At 37.2% G+C, this 16787-nt stretch overlaps 1 protein-coding gene and 1 long non-coding RNA gene across 8 annotated transcripts; both read left to right on the top strand.

Annotated features, from left to right (window-relative positions):
* Positions 1-2924: 2924 nt before the first annotated feature.
* On the top strand, positions 2925-6236 carry LOC117634632. 7 transcript variants are annotated; one of them, XR_004586803.1, is made up of 4 exons: positions 2925-3259; positions 4804-5436; positions 5530-5643; positions 5731-6236. It is a non-coding gene; the product is annotated as an uncharacterized LOC117634632 (long non-coding RNA). The 7 variants fall into 7 exon arrangements; XR_004586804.1 differs by having other exon boundaries at positions 5567-5643; XR_004586801.1 differs by lacking the exon at positions 5530-5643 and having other exon boundaries at positions 4804-5069; positions 5180-5436.
* A 5806-nt stretch (positions 6237-12042) lies between these two features.
* Positions 12043-15057, top strand: LOC117635480 (protein ACCELERATED CELL DEATH 6-like). The gene is made up of 4 exons (XM_034369792.1): positions 12043-12757; positions 13314-13831; positions 13938-14498; positions 15022-15057. The coding sequence occupies exons 1-4, from the start codon at positions 12043-12045 to the stop codon at positions 15055-15057; spliced, it is 1830 nt and encodes a 609-aa protein (XP_034225683.1).
* Positions 15058-16787: the final 1730 nt, after the last annotated feature.

Genomic DNA, 16787 nt, shown 5'->3' on the forward strand with positions numbered 1-16787 from the left:
TGCACAGATTTTGTGCAGTCTCCGCTCTTACAAAGTAGATTTTGTTTTTGGCAACTTGTTTTGCTTTAAAGGGATGGGTAAATGCGTATTGGTCAATCCTCTTGGAGGAGAAGTTCTAGATCTAGAGTTGCCAATTAATGACCTTGTTCAAGCTTATTATCAAAAGTGGTACGGTATGGGATTTGATGGTATAACCAGGACTCATAAGATTGTTTGTATTGTTAAAACTGAATATGCTTTCTAGAGGTATGTTTTTGTGGCTTACGTTTATACACTGGACATAAGATCATCATCGCAGAGAGAAATACACTCAGTTCCCCAGTGTGAGTTTAGTAGAAAGAATGTATCTGCATACGGAGACATGCATTGGTTGATTTATTGTGATATAGGTGGAAGATTACCCAATTGTATTATTTCTTTTGATTTCAAGAAAGATGAATTTTTTTGGATCCCTTATCCTAATTCATCACAGGGTTTTGGTCATGGTATGAATCATTTGCTTAACGTGAGAGGGTGTTTGGATATTATGTCATCTGGGAATGCTTCTCTTCAGATATGGATACTAAAAAATTATGAAAAAAAAAGAGTGGGAGCTAGATTACAAAATTGACAACAAAATGTTTCGAATTGATCTTAGATCAATTGAGACTTGTGGTGAATGGAAGCATGACATATTTTTAACTGACAGCTTTCATCTTACAATCATCACTAATGTTTTAATTATTTCTTGTTTCCTCTTTCGGTCCGCTAAGACCTATTTGGTATATTAAAGTGATGAATAGAATGGAGTCAAAAATTACTCAAATCATATGTGAAAGGTGACCGAGCCTAAGCCCCCAATTAAATTATGTGAATGCAAATCTTATGATATAAATACTATCTTATGTGAACGTTGGGAAGAGTTTTATCCTTGAATGATTGTCTACTCCAAGACCTACTTTCACAAGGCAAGTCACTTGTACCTTATTTTTGGTAAATTGGATGAGGTAACAAAATGTCTCACCTTAACCACGATTTTTGAGAGGGCTCTCTTAATCTGAGTAAGTTCAGGTAGATTGGACAGTAAAACAAGACCTATGGGACATACCCAACTCTCTTATGATTGTCCTAGAGGTCGGTTTGTTTGGAACATACGAATTCCATTAAAAATACAACAAATGATTTCAAACCTGTAATGATTGGTTCCGAACACAATCAACAATCAAGCATTGCCTAAGTGGGAAATATGAACTCTTTGTTGCCAACTTGCTCATTCTCATGCACCCCTCATTGCAATGAGCTTACAAATAATCAGTGCTTTTCCAAAAAAAAAAAATAAACCAGGTTACACCATAATGAACAGTCTAAAGCATATTGCAAGAGCAATTTTCTATATGAAAGTTTGCATATGGGAAGGGAACTGCAGGCTTCTACTGATTTGCTGCTAGTACTGTTTCGATACAATCGATTTGCAGTTTATGAAGCTTAGAGTCTAAGAAGCTTCAATGGAGTGCAAGAAAAATGGAAGCTCTGCATTTGTAATTCCGGGGTCCAAATATAAATAGAGGCTCTTAAATTCAAGGCAAAGGAATGGCATATGAATCATGCCTGCAAAAACAGGTCTCGTTTTGGGCTTCAATTGACATACAAAATAAATGCCATTAGGCAGTAACTGATAGGAAAATACCTGATCATGATTCATGTTGTTGTGTAGGTATTTGGTTCCATGGTCTTTTGTGAAAACAAGAAAAGCAAGGCCGTAGGACCGCTTAGTAATTTGGTGGCAGTTGATCTCGTTACTGTTTTTCCTGCTATATATATATATATATATATTACTGATCTTGAAAGATAAACTGTCCACGTGGGTTTAAAGCATAACAGAAATGTTTAGCAGATTCAATGATTTTACTAATATAACCCTACAGCAAATTTACTCATATAACCCCCAAGACCTAAATCGTATAGAACAAAATGGTTTTTTTCACTATTTCTTTTTCCTAAATTCACTGCACATTTCCCGTATTTTGCTAAGCCGCCATGGCAGACGAAGAAGTCAGAGAAAACATAGAAGACTCACCAGAATTCAAGCTCTTCCCATCCATGAAGAGATACTTGGAATTCCGGCAAGCTGTACAAAATGACCGAGACAGCGCTGAAGACGACCAGAGGCACTCTAATGCACAAGCCATTCTTCGGTATAGCGAGTCTGTGAAAACTCAGATGTGGGTTCAATTGGAAGCTAAGTTGATCATATTAATGGATATCAACAAGATTTATTTGCCGGGAAATCTGGTTCAGCCACAATCTTATCAAGATTTTGACGTGCTTGTGTTTCTACTGAGGTATGTGCACACCGCCCCAGACCAGCGCCGCAGCCTTCCGACGCCGCTCGCCCGTTCCATCTCACCCACTTGGACGGGATGGTTCATGCAAAAGGGAGTGTCTTGGATATCCGCTCGAGGTAGCACCGGTGGAAAATTCGCTACCTCTGTACTTCAGCTTTTAGCCGCTGTCCTAGCTGCCAAGCTCACGGCCGAGACAGCCCGAAGACAAAGGGTTTAGGCAAACATAATGAAGACCTAGACTTGGGTATGTCATCTGAATCTTTTTAATTTTTTAAACATCTATTTAATTTTTATCTGTTTAATTTTTAAAGATGATATTTGTAATAATTCTCAGTTGGACAAATTGCTAAAGCAGTTCTGGGGAAATTCCTAAAAGAATCATTCAGCGATAATGCTAGCACTAGTGGATTTTGAATTCTAGTTCTTTCAATAAACTGCATAAACTTGAGAGTAGAAAATCCAGCAGCCAGAACAAAATTTGTAAGGATGGGTTTAGGGTTTAGGGATGAGTGCTCTAAGAGCTCGTTTATGGGGTTGTTAATTTAATGCAAGCTAAGGTACATTGCTGCCATCCTTTCAAATTTTGTTCTGGCTTTTTCCCCTCTCAAGTTTATGCAGTTTGTTGAAAGAACTAGAATTCAAAATCCACTAGTGCTAGCATCATCGCTGAATGATTCTTTAAGGAATTTCCCTAGAGCTGCTTTAGCAATTTGTCCAACTGAGAATTATTACAAATATCATCTTTAAAAAATTAAACAAATAAAAAATTAAAAAGATGTTTAAAAAATTAAAAAGATTCAGATGACATACCCAAGTCTAAGTATTCATTATGTTTGCCTTTGCCTTTGTCTTCGGGCTCTGTCTCGGCAGTGTCTTCACCAAGGCACAGAGTTGGAAAAAGGTGATCTTGGAGCAAAAATCCCCCGTCTTTAAAGGTAAGGTACATTGCTGCCACTCCTTGCATGTATCTAATCTCTCTGTAATTTTTGGTGAGGCATGACATCCATCTATGTATGTTACATTTTTTCTTCTTTTTCCCTTTCTTTGTTTCTTTCTTTTCTCTTGGAGTCAATTTTTGCTGACTTATTCTAGCTCACCACCCAAACCGAAGCCAGCCCAAACCCTCTTATGCAATATTTTGACACCACCTTTTTAAACACAAACATGGTATGAAAATAAAGGCAAGAAATTGAACCCTCTGCTTCTTCTTCGAATGTACTTTTAAAATTGGTCTTTTATTGTTTTGTTTTGTTTTTTTTCAAAGGACGTGTAGATGTTATGTTTAGAAGATGGTTGTGTATTGCCGCTTCTGACTTGAGGACCACCATTGTATTTGTAATGCATTTTAGTTATATTATATCGGTTACCAATTTTTAGTACCTCTTGCTCTGTTTTGATGTGTATATTTCTAGAAGTAAAAGGTTTTATGCAAATTTAATGCAAAAGATTCAATCTCTTCTTGCAAACTTCATTTTAATTATAATAAATGGATATTTAAAAGCAGTTTTCTTTTTGTATACTTCTGCTAGAAAATATATTTTTAAGCTAACTGAAGTTTTTTGGATGGGTAATTCTACTACTTTTGTAGAGTCAGTATTTATTTGAACTAATACATGAAGTTGCAAAATTATTTTTCTAATTTGTTTTTTGGTGGAGTGAGATGGTATTGTGAAAATTTCCTTTGTTTATCTTTTAATATTAAAGAAGAAGAATGTAATAATATGCCATTTTGCCAGATATAACAATTAACTACCTTTTTTTCTTGGTTTTTTTAAAATTAAGCACATGGGATAAGATAGAAACAAATGCAAAACAAACAAAAAGTTTGCTAGTTTCTGGAAATTGCTTGCCAGTTGAATGAAGTTATTATTAAAAATAAATAAAATGAATGCATACGGCATCAACCTTTGTTTCCTAATGGAATGTCAAGATACTGTTATGTTCAGTTCATTCATTCAACTTTATTAGGTCTTCTATGTTCAGTTCAAATTGATTGTGCTCTGTGTTTTTTCGCAGTTTTAGCACAATCTTTTGTTAATGAATAAATTGTAATTTATTACATAGGTAACTCCTCGAAGAAGGTGAAATACATATTATGGCATTTGTCATCTAATTGTTCTTCTGCCCCCTCTACCTCATGCCTCTGCTTAATTTTTTTTGGCGGATCCCAAGTACATGATTGCCGTCGTCGTTTGAACTCTATCCTGATATGAAACTATTCATTATGCTATATATGGTCAGTCCAAGTGAGGCCATTGTAGTTTCTCAGCATTGTCTTAGATGTTTTCCCTCTGGTGTTATTTGTAGAGTTAAGCATGTATATGCACATATATGCATACATATGATCATTGTGGCTGATCCAGCGTTTTATTTTTCATCAGATCATAAGAAGTATATTTGAGGTTTTGTGTTTTGAGTGTTGGTATGTTATAGAATACATTTGCTTGACTCTTCATCAACTGGACCTTTGTTTGAACAGGGAGGTGGATGGGCAAATAATCAGTGATAAGATGTGCATCGGGATGGCACCACTATTTTTAGTGTAACATCATGGAAGTGCTCCCTTACTCCAGCTTTCAGCAACAACTTCTGTCTATGATGGAGAATCCAACTGCCCTGAGCATGGAAATCAAGAGCAAGTGGCAGATGGCAGAGTAGATGACTTATTGCCAAATGTGGAAAGGCCTCAACTAGTAAGACAAGGTCAAGTTCAAGAGGCAGTTGATGAATTGCATACCTCAGAAGGTTGTCAAAATGGAGCTTCATGTCTTGATTGTCAAGCAGAGGAGGGCCAAAAGTTATCCAGTGTTTTGCATGATTTTGATGGTGATGACATAAATGAACAGAATTACAAGGATGTCAAAATGGAGCTTCATGTCTTGATTGTCAAGCGGAGGAGGGCCAAAAGTTATCCAGTGTTTTGCATGATTTTGATGGTGATGACATAAATGAACAGAATTACTGCACAGAACCTTGCCTAACCTCTGGCAATGGTCATCTGATTGTAGATAGCAGGGAAAGTGAGTTGCCAAACAACATTTGGGAAGGAGAGTCGTATCTTTGAGAGCCTACGTAGCTAGGAAGTGATGAATCTGTGGCACTGTGGATCAAGGTAACTTTTATTTCTTCCACTTTCAAATCTTTGCTTTGTTATCACAACCTAAACCTTTTCTTATGCAATTTCTCGTGCCTGTTGCATATCAAGTTGGCTAGCCTCATTATCTTTACCCATAAGTTTACAGTTCTAGGATGCCTCCAACTGGCTGCTTGTGCTTTTCCTCCTTTTCCCCCTTGATGTTCAAACATAACATCATTGCAGGTTTGATGCTAGGTTTACCCATAAGTTTACATTACACTTTTAAAATTTTAAATTTTTTGTTAATTATTGCCTAATGTTTGATGCTAGGTTCTTCTTTGAAGCCAATGTACCAGTGTCTTTTGTTAATTATGACGATGGAAAACCCGCAAAATACTGGCTGAGAATATTGCACAGCTAAACTCCGCCATAGACGATGTTTCTGCTCCGCTGCATGCAGACGATGCCCCAAACGGAGCTGCAGTGGCTTCAGATGAAATTGAAGCTTCCATATAATAGAATGCTTGCAGAGTTTTTGTATAATTTGGTATGTGTTTAGCGGTGGAAATAATGTTTAGTGTAAGATCATTGACAAGATATGCATCGAATGAAACCACTATTTTTAGTGTAAGATCGTTGAAGTGCTCCCTTACTCCAGCGTTCAGCGACAAATTCTGTCTATGATGGAGAATCCAACTGCCCTGAGCATGAAAAGCAAGAGCAAGTGGCAGATGGCAGAGTAGACGACTTGAAGAGAGAGATGATGACATTAACCTGGTTGTGTTTGTTTAATTTATTGTTTACTTGAAGAGAGATATTACACGAGTTTAAAGGTATTGAAGTGTATAGTCCTGATCTCTTGGACCCCTGTAGTCCAAGAGATTTATGGTCACTCACAGTTGGATGTAAATTCAACGGTTGACTTGAATCGGGTAATAATCATTTATGTCATATTGCATTTATATATATATCATTTTGAATCATTGGATTAATATCCAACGGTGGGTGACCACAATCTCTTGGACTCCTGTGGTCCAAGAGATCGGGACTGTTGAAGTGTATCCCTTTTGGCAACGCTTAAATATGTACAGATGTTTTGTCTCTCGGATATGCTAAAGTTAATGCTGCTTGGATTTGTATGCTTTCTGGTTACCTAGTTTTAAATTATTGGAGTTGTACGATTTTGAACCCTCTTGTCTTGATCCCTTCAAGAATGAATGTTGAAAGAGTAGAACCTTTTTCGCATCAATGCTTATATGTAGTTGATGTCCATATAATATGATTATGTGGGTTTCACTAGTTGTGCTCTATTAAGGCTCGAAATGTGAATTGTGGTTTTTCTTTTCTATTATTATGCACGTAAGACCATAAGGTATATCTTTCATCATACAATATCCTGACTAAATCGAAACACTTCTTGTTATTTTAGGCCACCATGTTTGTTACGGGGCTGTTGTAGGTTTAAGTTTTCAATAGTCGTCCTTGGTGAAGCAAGAAAGCTGAATGTAACATATTATCCCTCCTGCAATCTATCTGCACCAGGACAAACAGCTCTTATGGTGAACGACAATGATAACAAAATCCCTCAAGTGGAAGGCCGGTCCTGGACGTGAAGCCATGGGGAAGGTTCATACATCTAGCCGTTATCCCTAAGATCTATAATTCCGTGATGCTGCAACAAATTGCAATTTACAGGACCAGTTTGAGCATATGGCAGAGCCAGATTATCGACCGGCATTAATAACCTTAAGAAACTCAATTTGCCCATTTTGTATTCACCATCCAGACAAAAGTTATCCTATGTGCAAACTATCCTCCAACTAAATCACCATGGTCGCAGCAAAACTTCTCCCCCTGATTGGCATCAGTCACTATCTGCTATTGATTGTTGATCTGCTACTAGCCTACTACTCTGGGGAGCTGTACTGTCTGCTGTTATCCGCACACAGATTTTTGTTAAAGTAGTCAAAATTCATGTAATCCTCGTCATTTGATGTTATAACTTATATATATATATATATATATATATATATGACTTAAAAGAGTTTGGTTTATTCAATTCAGTGTTCACTTTCAATTGTGAGAAAAAGTTGGAGACTTTTTTTCAGAGCACATAGCTTTTCTTTCAAGTGATTGAAGATGGCTGTTTCACTTTCATCCATAGTACCTGTGAGGTCCTTTAGCTTACCATCTAGGCTAAACCCCAACTCCCAAAAGATTGAGTCAGAGCTCAACAAGTTGAAGACTTTGAGATTTTCATGTGCTGCCGAAGCAGCAAGCTCAAGTCCTCTAGGCAGTGAGGCTCTTCTAGAGGGCTTGTCCGTCTTGCAGAGTTGTACAATTGCATTGAGGAACTTGTTCACTCTCCACTGACCCAACAAGCTCTCAACCATCACCAACAGTGCAAAACACTAGTGGAGGAAGCACTTGATGGCTCAGTTGGGTTGCTAGACTCATGTGGCAACAAAAGAGACCTGCTTTTGACAATGAAGGAACATGTTCAGAAACTTCAATCTGCACTGCGCAGGAGGAGGACCAGAGATTCGAGCAGCATCGAAAGCAATGTTCAGGCTTACATTTGCTTTCGAAAAAATGCAAAGAAGAATATTGCAAAGAGCCTTAGAGATTTGAAGAAAATGGAAAGCAAGAGCACTCTTGGGTCATTTTGTCTCTTAGATTTAGACCACAATGTACAAATAGTGCTTGAATTGTTAAGAGAATTAAGTGCTGTCACAATTTCTGTGTTTCAGTCCCTCTTTGTGTTCCTATCCAGGCCTTTGACCAACAACACAAAGGGTGTTTGGTGTCAAAGCTCATGGCTGTGAGATTTGCAGCATCAGAGAAAGGCCAAAAGATTTACAATGAAGTTGGAAGTGTAGATGTTGCTCTCTGCTCACTCCATGGCCACATGAAAAAGAGTGATGATGCCAAGACTGATGTGCAGGATGTTCAGTGGAGACTAAACACACTGGATTGCAGCATAAGTGGACTTGAGGCTGGTTTGGAAAGACTCTTCAGATGCCTATTGCAACACACAGTGTCTCTGCTTAATCTCCTCACACCTTGAAGCTATCAAAGTTCACCAATCAGTCATGGCATCCACATTTTATAGGATTGTACCATGTTCAAGAAACCATTTTGTACATTTGTTCCAAAATTATTGGAATTCTTAATCAATACATACTGTTTTTTCTTGTTTATAAATACGTCGAAAACAATGTCAGCTATTGTAAACCATCAGAGTTGCAGCAACACTATTTGCTTTAACACTACCACCTACTTCTCACTTGATTTGCATCGATAGCAACCTTCCCATCATTGTACTGACTAGGCTAATTTGCAACTGGCGTTTTAGTTGTGATTGAATTGAAGTATCTTTTGTAAACGACGTGTCGTTTAAACTTTGAGTTGGGTCGTAATTCAACCCAATTTCATCTGAGTCGCCAATGGGCCCAAAAGAACAAGGTGCCCCTAAACTGCTCAGAAATGCTTGTAGCCCGCCATGGAGAAAAAGAAAACAATAAGTTGTAGCAAGCCCATACGCAGATCGTCATAATCCACTTAAAGATGAAAACCCAATTCAGATTCTACCCCACAACAAATCACCTTTTTTACCAATATATATATGTTGGATATCAACTCCATAGTTTGCTCAATCTTTTATTTGCAAATTTCAATCAACTAATTGCATGATGAAATTGAAATCTGAAATCTTGTCTTTTTTTTTCTCTGTTGTTTAATAGGCCACATCTTTTGTTAAAGAATGTTGTTAAATGAATTCTAAAATTAATTGAGTACATCCTAATATCAAACTATTTATTGAATTACTAATTTATTCTAATATAAAATGATCAAAAAGAATATATTGAATTGTGAAAAAAAATATATATATATATATAATTTTAATAAGTACACACTGCTTCAACTCTAATCAATGTAGAGAAATTTTCGTATTACTTTGTGCCTTAAATGAACAAAGCAATTAGCATTGACGGAGGCGGCGCAATTGCAGAACAGAAAGTTCTTCCATTACTTTTTCTGATAATTTTTTGTTTTTGTTGTTGTATTTTTACTAGAATTTTATTCAATTTGCTTGATTAGGGTTTATCTGTAAAATTTGACAGTTACATTTCCGAGAACTTTCTACCTATAATGATTGGTTCCAAACACAATCAACAATCAACCATTGCCTAAGTTGGAAATATAAACTCTTTGAGTCAAATATAATAGGGTAAATTTTCAAATATGCTCATATATGTATTATTCTTTGAGTGAAAGGCTAAGAGAAAGGCCCCTTCTTGTTTTCATTCCCAAAAATTGTTGCTGATCTGAATGAGCCTGCTTCCTATGAAGACCTGGACATTGTTGAGTTTCTTTTGAAGCATGTATCCAACGACCCAGATTAACGGAAAAAATCTTCCAATGCCCCTTGCACATCCCATCAAACCATGAACTTTGAAAAGGTGGTTTAAGATAAAGGGTAACAGTTGGTTTTGGTGGCGGTCTTGTTCGCTAAAATCATTTCTGGAATATGAAAGAAGTCCATCGGTGGCACCCATTGACTTCGTCCAAGTTTCTGTTTGATGAGAAATGCAACTTGCAAGGGGCATTGGAAGATTTTTTTTCGTTTATCTTTGTCGTTGGATACATATTTCAAGAAACTCGACAAGGTCCAGCTCTTGATAGGAAGCTCAATATATTTTTTAAGCAGGCCTACCCCTTAAATTTTGGGGGGAGAATGTCCTAACTGCTGCATATTTAATCAATCACGTGCCCACCTCAGTGCTTTCTAGAAAGACTCCACATGAAATGCTCTACAACATTTTATCCTCCTACACCCATTTGCGTGTCTTCGAATGCCTTTGTTATGCCACCCAAACAGCCCACACACACAAGTTTGATGCTAGGGCTCGTAGATGCATTTTTGTGGGTTATCCCTCTGGTCAAAAGGCATATCGCATATTTGATCTCAAAACACATCAATTCTTCTCCAGTCGGGATGTAGTTTTTCATGAACATGTATTCCCATTCTCAAATATTTCCCATGACACACAACTAGAGCTATCTCAAGCTCCAGTTTTACCATCCATCCCAATCACTCAAGACACCCATTCACTTGAGCCCAACCAATCAAACCCACCCATTGTTGATCCACATACCCAGCCTATGTCTTCACCCGCACCATCCAATTCTTCTCCAATTAACCTTCTTCATGAATCTTCCTCATTATCCTAACCTTCTTCGATGACCTTTCCTACACCTAACAGCCCTTCTACACCGTCACCTCCACCACAAGAACTTCGCCGTGGCATGAGCCCCAAGATACCCAACGTGTGCCTTCGCAACTACGATTGCTCACAGGTGACGACCCCCAAACCCAATTATATAGTGATTAAGTGTAATTAAGCTTATGTTTTAATTCACTCATTCTATTTTAATGAAGGAATTGAAAATTACATAAAATTCTAAAATAATTGAATTTATGGATCGTTTCTTTCAAAATGCTAGAGTTGATATTGATAGCATTCAATAAAGAAAATTTGAATATTCTATCATCTCGTTAAACTTGTTTGTGTGTCATAATACATGTCGGAACGATAACCAGTTGTTATAACCCTCATTTTCTTAAGACCGAAAGAAAACTATGCACCATAACAGACTATATGATTGACGGACACACCGAGTCTAAAGTGGGCTTGACTGATTTGCTCTTTTTCTAACCCCTTTTAAGTTCTAAGACGTGGAAAAACATATATTGTAAAACAGAAAATTTCACAATTGAGCACCTCAAAAAAGGAAAAGAAAAAAAAAGGGACAGGTGGTTGCACGTACGTATTGGCACCTCATAGATAGGTGGTTGCACGTATTATTGTGGATACAAAAATCACAGTTTATTCTAATGCACTTTTTAAATTGAAAGATAAACAACAATTTAGATTGACAGGGTTTGAATGCTCGTGCAAATTTTTTATTTCAGAAAAATAACCAATTTAGTCTTCGTAGCTTTGGGTATTCCTTTTATTACTTTTTTTTTTCAAGGATAAAACAAAAGTGGCTAAGACAATGATGTAAACCAATTATATATATAAATGGATATATATTTGGTGATGTGAACGTATTATATATATAAACATTGTGATGCTGCATGTGTAAAAACAGCAGTGAAGTTATTATGATGATGATTAGTATGATGATACTTTGAATATTGCAAATTATCAATTAATGGATTAAATTATTCACAGGAACAATTTTAATATTTAACCCACATAAGTTTGTAGTGTTATAATAAATAAAGTAAATTATAAAAATTAAAGGAAAAAACCCAAGGAATCTTCGAGGGACTAATTTGCAATTCCATAAAAAATTGCAAATGGGACAAAGAGTTTTTTATTTTTTATGCGAATGTGACTAAGAGTTAAGAAATGCCAACTTGCTTGCTCTCATTTTTTATGCGAATGTGCAAAAATAAATTATGTTTCGGAGATCCAACCACTCATCTCATCTGCAAATTAATTAAACGTATTTCATCCACTTATCTCATCTTCTGATTAATATCCCAACATCCACTCAAAAAGGGCCGTTGGTTTAGAGTTTCCGATACTTCCATTGGCCAAAAGCTCATTTTGGCTTGTGCAAACCAAAATGGATCATTCGGCTGATCAGACTGAGAATGCCGTTGATCAGGAAGCTGCAACAGACAACACAGTTTTAACCAGGGGCATGGATCTAGATGTTTTCGACGCTGCAAAAGAAGGCAAAACTGATGTCCTCAAGAGGAGACACCATCTTCACCAAATATTGACTCCAACCAAGAACACAGTCCTCCATATTTATATAGCTTTTGCAAGCACCCCAAATTACGTCGAACCAGAACACGAAGCGCTGAGGCCACCCAGCATTGTGAAAGAAATCCTTCAAATGTGGCCAGCACTACTATCGCAGAAGAACGAGAGTGGCGAGACTGCCTTACACATTGCGGCCAGACATGGGCGTGCTGATATAGTTGAACTTCTTATCAAAACTGCAAAAGCTGGTCGTCCTCAAGACCTTGAGAATGGGCCCACATCATCAATAGCAGCCTGGCAGATGCTCATAAGGGAAACCAATAACGAGAAGGACACAGCCTTGCACTTTGCAGTCCGATTTAATCACTTTCGTGTGGTGGAGATATTGACCAGAGAAGACCCTGACTTTTCCTACTCTGCTAATGATGCTGGGGAGACTCCACTTTATTTGGCTGCTGAGAGGAAATATGGAGTTTTGTTCTCTGAAATACTTAGCACTTGCACGGATCCAAATTACCAAGGCCTCAATGGAAGAACGGCTTTGCATGCTGCATTGATTTACGGTGATAAAAGTATATAAACTTACATTTTCTTTTCCTTTTTGATTCACTTCCCAATTATACATTGTTTTTAAAGTTTGTATTAAGGTTGGGCAATTCCACTGAAGAACCGATGGGACTGGTTTGGTTCCTATTTTTTATTATTATTTTGGTTCACTCTCTCTCATTATCTCTCACTTTATCCCTCAGTCATCATCCCTCTCTTTATCTCAATCTATCCCCTTGTTTCTCTAACCTCTCTCTCCTTCTCACATTCTCCTACTTTTGTTTCAACTCTCTCTCATCCATCTCCATATCTGGTCTGGTGACTCTGGTCGGATCCGGAGATCTATACTTGGATCTGCCTCTCTGACTTGCTTTCTCGCAGCCATTGGTTGGATATTTCTAAAGCTAACTGAATCAAGCCGATGGTGAACCGACCACGGTTAGTAAAACCTATGGACGGGTCACTCCCAAAAGACGTCTCACCAATGACGTTGGTTCGGTTGTTAGAATGTCTCTCTCGGTTCATCTTGGTTCGGTTGCCTAACCCAGTTTGTATTGATTTTTATTTTTATTTTTAATTTAGAAATGACCGAAGAAATACTAGAGAAGAAAAAGGATTTGGCGATTGCAGCAGACGAACAAGGGTGGACCCCACTTCACTACGCTGCATTCTCTGGTTGTACTTCAATTGTAAAACAACTTCTGCAAGCTGATAGATCCTCTGCCTACATTGTTGACAAAGCTGATAAGAAGACCGCTCTTCACATCGCAGCCTCCAGAGGCCATATAGGTGTAGTGAAAGACCTTATTTCTCATTGTCCTGATTGTTGTGAACTGGTCGACCAAAGACGTCGAAATGCTCTTCATTATGCTTTGGAGAAACATCAATCACGAATCACGACTTTTGTTCTAAAGGATTCATGGCTTAGCAACATCCTCCTAAATGCCAAGGACGTTGACGGCAACACACCCCTCCATCTGCTTGATGTTTCTCTCTTCGGGACTCGTTTCATTGGTGATGCTAGAGTTGATAAGATGACATTCAATAAGGAAAACATGAACGCTCTTGATGTCATTATAGCTGATGATTCAAGAAATGAGGTATGAACTTTTATCTAGATAACTTAATAATCCCTCGTTAAGTGAGAATTTGTGTCGGAGACTCAACTAAAAATTTGCAACTCTACATTGATGGTCTGTGTTGCAGATATATCTGGAACAAGCTTTGAAAAAGAATGGTGCCGAATCAGGCCATCGAATTCTAAGCAAAAGTTATGGTGGCCATCGGAAATTGAAGGAAAACAAAGGTGGTGAAGACACTGATGAAACGAACAATGTTAGTGAAGCCCATCTAGTAGTTGCTGCCCTCATAGCAACTGTAACATTCGCAGCAGGTTTCACCATCCCTGGTGGTTACCAAAGTGAGAAAGGACCAGAGCAGGGTTCTGCAGTTCTATCAAAAAATGTAGCTTTCAAGGCCTTTGTTATAACAAACACACTTGCCTTGTGTATGTCCAGTTTCTCTGTCCTGATGCACCTTTATGTATCGATGCACACAAAGCGAAAAGGGATTTCTGCAGCGTTTGACGAGGTGTTGTATACCACTATGTGGGCTTTAATTTTAATGGTGGTTGCATTCCTTACAGGGACATATGCAATATTATCTCCGGGACTTGCCATTACGGCTTGTGTGATTGGCTGCTTTTTCTTCCTTATCTTGACTCATGCCACACTTGCCGAAATTTCCCCTACCTATCAACGGCTTATAGTATTCATACGACAGGCATCATTATCGACGGCGACGATGTCGATAGGTCTACAACTGTCACCTTTCCATCTTTTTTTCTTTTTTTCATTTAATGATGATCTCAAGGACGTCCTTAATAACTTTCTCATGTTTGGGATATCAAATTAAAGTTTTTTTTTTATTATTATTATTTTTAAAGACTAAAGCTTTTAATATGCACCAAGAAGCCAATTACCACCTATTTTTCAACATTACCAATGTTGTTTTGTATTAAAAATTCAAACTTTGAGTTTTTATTTGGGGTGTGTTAAAGAAACTAAAGCTTTTAATATGCAGGAATAAAACAAAAGCAAAAAGAAAACACAAGTTGGTTTTTATCTTCTTCTTGGTAGCTCTTCTTCTGTGTTTTAATGGCTCTCTTACACTGTCCATTCTTGCAATAAGGCTTAAGGTCTGTCTGGGTTTCTTCTTCGACTTATTTTCAAACTTAAATAAAAATTTCAGTTTTTGATGTAAGTTGTAGTGTTTGTTTAACTTTTTAAAGGTTGTATCATCAAGATTTCAGATCTATCGCCGCTAGAGCATTGACGGCGATCCCACCGCAAGAGCTTTCATTACGTTTTTATAGATTTTTTCGTTTCTTTATTATGTTATAGATTTTTGCTTCGTTATGTTATAGTCAGGAGTGATGAAGCTCTCAGCCTTTTTCTAACCTCTAGTGTAAGATCCCACATCAACCAACGGAGAGGGGGTGATGTGCCATATATGTGCACACCCGCATCCATCTAGCACGAGGCCTTTTGGGAGCTCACTGGCTTCGGAGTTGTAGGAACTCCGAAGTTAAGCGAGTTGGGGGCTAGAGCAATCCCAGGATGGGTGACCCACTGGGAAGTTGCTCGTGAGCTTCCAAAAACAAAACCGTGCGAACCGAGAAGGGGGCCCAAAGCGGACAATATCGTGCTACGGCGGAGTTGATCCCGGGATGTGACATCTAGGCTCTACTTACGTACTAAGACATGCATGGAAAACATATTCTGATCTTTTTCTTTTTCTTTTTCTTTTTCTTTATTTTAATATTCTTTCGCTCTCCGCCACTCTTCTTCTCTCTTTTCTTTCCATCTATGTAAGTTTACCCGTTTTCCCTCTCCTTGGTCACTCTACTTCACCCTCTCAAATTCAATCTCAACGAGTAAAACCAATTTTCATTCATTCATTCATTCATCTGACCTTGTCATTAATTTTTTAGAAAAGTTGATATAGATCCAAATTTCTATTGAGAAGTTGGGTTTAATTCTCGAATTTGGTGACTTCGATACATGTCCTTTGACTTTTATGCCACATAGGATTACATTCCTTTTTAAATATTTTATGAAGTAATTTTTTTTAAAAAAAATATTATTTTTTGTTCCAATATTGCCCCTTGTGCTTTGAATCGGGTAATAGTAATTTATGTGATAATAATTAACCATCTATAATGTATGTCCAATAGTAATTTATGCAATAATAATTAGCCATTTATTTGTCAACCAAAGCATTTGATTGTGGAACTTTTAGTACCTATATATGTATGCACACAGAAACATACATCACACGCAAGAGCAGATCAAAGAGGGGTAGTGATGGATGATGACATTCATTTACTGAATTTTATAATGTAAGACACAAAGGGTTCAACTTGAGAGAGAGAACTTGATCTACTTGCAACTAGAAGGATCAATAATGATCCAAAACGGCATTTCCCTCTAAAACAACTACCTACGCATTTCTACGGTTTCTAATTGATCCATTTAAGGAAAAACCAAATCAGTTTGCAAACAAAACTCCCTGACTACTTCAACATGCAAAGAAAAACCAGATCATTTAAAGCATGCAAGGAAAAACCAGATCAGTTTGCAAACACATCATTTAGTACATGAGTTATAGGTCAACCATTTTTATTTGTGTTCACCCTATGGTAGAGGTATATTACATACTCTTGTAGATATATATATATATATATATAGATATAGTAGGAATCCTATGGTGTAGGTATATTGTTCTATTGCCTATTGCATAGGTATATATGTGTTTTTTCATATTTTCAACAATATATAATAGTATTTTATGTACAATTTTTTTTTTATATGTAACATACAATTTTTATTTGTCTATTTTTGTATCTAACTTATAGGTAGTCTTCTAATTTATGTTCTTAACTTATATGCAGTATTTAAATTTAGGTTCCTAACTTATAGGTAACACAATTTATCACTAAGTTTTTTTCGTTGCTAATAATAACACTATTTACTTGTATGTAAGGTACATATTCAT

This window comes from Prunus dulcis, chromosome 7 (assembly GCF_902201215.1).
Source record: "Prunus dulcis chromosome 7, ALMONDv2, whole genome shotgun sequence".
Classification (NCBI taxonomy): Eukaryota; Viridiplantae; Streptophyta; class Magnoliopsida; order Rosales; family Rosaceae; genus Prunus; species Prunus dulcis.